Source organism: Delphinapterus leucas, chromosome 4, assembly GCF_059928025.1.
Source record: "Delphinapterus leucas isolate spDelLeu-1000000601 "Yukka" chromosome 4, BTC_Dleu_Yukka2, whole genome shotgun sequence".
In the NCBI taxonomy this organism is placed as follows: Eukaryota; Metazoa; Chordata; class Mammalia; order Artiodactyla; family Monodontidae; genus Delphinapterus; species Delphinapterus leucas.
In genome coordinates, this window is record NC_143132.1 from 149,892,416 (window position 1) to 149,895,490 (window position 3,075).

The window sequence follows — 3,075 nt, forward strand, 5'->3', positions numbered from 1 at the left end:
CTTTGGAAATGTCATTTATTGACAGTCCTCTCCCCCGGGACCTGGGATTTGAGCAGGAGACTCCCATTACACAGATAACTCCCCGTGGTGTTGATGGAAATTACCTGCATAACCAACTCTCCTGCCCACATAAAATGCCAGATGCCTGAGAGCATTTTTAATTGCAATGTACCTCCCTTTGCAAAAGAGCTAATTGCATCTGCTTTCCTTTCCTTTAGGTACCCAAGCATGGACCGGAATAATGAAGGGATACGTGTATTAGCTGCAGCCCTTTGAACCACGCAAGAAGGAAACCAACAGTGTGGACAGGGCTGGAAGCGTTACCACACTTGCTTGTTGGAATAAATGAAGAATGGGCTTGTGATTATGCTGACATCCCAGCATGAATCTGGTGGACCTGTGGTTAACTCGTTCCCTCTCCATGTGTCTCCTCCTACAAAGTTTTGTTCTTATGATACTGTGTTTTCATTCCGCCAGTATGTGTCCCAAGGGCTGTCTTTGTTCTTCCTCTGGGGGTTTAAATGTCACCTGTAGCAATGCAAATCTCAAGGAAATACCTAGAGATCTTCCTCCTGAAACAGTCTTACTGTATCTGGACTCCAATCAGATCACATCCATCCCCAATGAGATTTTTAAGGACCTCCATCAACTAAGAGTTCTCAACCTGTCCAAAAATGGCATTGAGTTTATCGATGAGCATGCCTTCAAAGGAGTCGCCGAAACTCTGCAGACTCTGGACTTGTCTGACAACCGGATTCAGAGCGTGCACAAAAACGCTTTCAATAACCTGAAGGCCAGGGCCAGGATTGCCAACAACCCCTGGCACTGCGACTGTACGCTCCAGCAAGTTCTGAGGGGCATGGTGTCCAATCACGAGACAGCCCACAATGTGATCTGCAAGACCTCCGTGCTGGATGAACACGCCGGGAGACCGTTCCTCAACGCTGCCAATGATGCTGACCTTTGTAACCTCCCTAAAAAAACGACTGATTATGCCATGCTGGTCACCATGTTTGGCTGGTTCACCATGGTGATCTCGTATGTCGTGTATTATGTGAGGCAAAATCAGGAAGATGCGCGAAGACACCTTGAATACTTGAAATCCCTGCCGAGCAGGCAAAAGAAAGCCGACGAACCCGACGATATTAGTACAGTCGTGTAGTGTCCGAACTGACTGGCATGGAAAAAGAAATCCGTTTGGGATTGCAGTAGAATAAGTGGTTTACTTCTCTCATCCATTGTAAACATTTGAAACTTTGTATCTCAGTTTCTTTTGAATCATGCCACTGTTGAACTTTTAACAAACATGACAGCATAAATCATTTTCGTTTCGGTAATCCACCCCTCAGTTGTACTCCTGGTGGTATATTCCTGAGTCAGCTACTTCTCTGAACCTTAGTTCTATCCATCTCAGTATTTAATAATGAAATTTATTTTTTTAATTTGAAACCAAATAAAAGCCTAACTTTGAACCATGAAAAACAGAGTGACTTATTGGTCCAGAAAACAGTACAGTCATTCAATTGCTTTAAAGAGAGACAGACAACTCTTGTGAACCTAAAGAATGATCACAATGAGAGATGTTATTAAGTTCTGTTGTACACTGGGGCGCCATAGCTGAGTTATCAGCCAAGTAGAATACCTGTCAGACTTCAAAATACTAAGCCTTAGCAAACTTAAGTGATAATACATAGCGTGGCAACCTGCAGAGGTGTAAATTGGGATGTCTCTAGGTGTTTGCTACCTAAAAGTTGGTGTGTTTAGCAAAACACACTACTTCTACTCTATGCTAGACACATGGAAAAAAAAAAGGAGCACATATTCTGTCCTCAAGATTACCTTCTGGCGGACAGAGGTGTGTGACCAACATAGAAATAGCCATGCCAAAAAGGAAGGTCTTAATAATCATGTAGCATCAACTGTGTGCAAGCATGGTGCAAGGCATTTGTATACTATGACTCCAAACCCTGACTCCCAGAGGAGAAAGTGACAACCACCCCATCTGCGAGGAGGAAGCCGTGCGCAAAAGAAGTCCAGTGACCTGCCAAGTAGAAAATATCAGAACTCGAACTTGAACCAAGTCTCCCTGACTCCAAAGACTGAGGTCGTCTCATTATGTTCTGACTGGGTTGGCTGATAGAGGTATAATTTGCATATTAAAAAATGCACCCATGTTAAGTGTACAGTTCCGTATATTTGACAAATGCAAACACCTGTGTATCACGATAGCCTGTCCCTGATATTGTTCAGAGACAGGAGCAAGCTCATTTGGTGCTTGGAGGAGGGAACTGTGTTTCTTCGGGTTTAAGCTGCAGTTAAGGTCATCCTTGAGACTTGGGTGGGATCTCATCAGATGCCATAGGTGAGGAAGGTAAAGGAAGCAGAACACAGGGATAAAAGTAGGGAGGTGTGGGGGACGAAGGGTTCTATGTAACAGGAAGCGAGAGACAGGGCTGGAGCCACCTCACGGGGACTCGACCCCAGGCTGAGGAATAAAAGTAACTAATACTGTTTATGGAACACTTACTATGCAGCAAGCACTTTCTTTGGGTTGTCTTGGTTAATCCTACCATTTACCCTATGAGATAGTCTTCTGTGAATGACAAGTCAGAGACGCAGGAGTTTAAGTAGGTACTTCAGGATGAGGATTATTACAGAGAAGTATTATAAGCTTGTAAGAAGTATTGCAGACATTGAAACCCCCCGTCAGTCAACTGCAGAACCAACGGACCTCTTAGCTGCTATACGGTATGCTCTGAAGTCGTAGACTTTTACCACTTCAAGTTGCCGGTTCGCCAGACCTAGAGGTTTGCAGACTCCCAAGTGATGGTTTCATTAAGAAAGAACAGCAAAAGTAGCCCTCTGAGGGGATTAAGTAGGAAGGAAGGATCCTTTGCCGTTTTGACGGACATAGACTTCTCCAGCTCATATGAGGTTACCTTTGGGCCTTCAGGAATCACACTTCTGCCCTTGGAAAGCACCATGGTTTCTATCCGTAACAATAGTGTCTTGAAAAGTTTAGCAGTGTGAACCCTGAGGATCAGCCAGCCCAAGATTTGCCATCTGACACTCAGA

General features: G+C 44.4%; 1 protein-coding gene across 1 annotated transcript; it reads left to right on the plus strand.

Annotated features, from left to right (window-relative positions):
* Window positions 1-382: 382 nt before the first annotated feature.
* On the plus strand, window positions 383-1,440 carry LRRC3B (leucine rich repeat containing 3B). Its single transcript, XM_022554686.3, has one exon. It carries the CDS (start codon window positions 383-385, stop codon window positions 1,160-1,162), a length of 780 nt encoding a protein of 259 aa, XP_022410394.1. The 3' UTR covers window positions 1,163-1,440.
* Window positions 1,441-3,075: the final 1,635 nt, after the last annotated feature.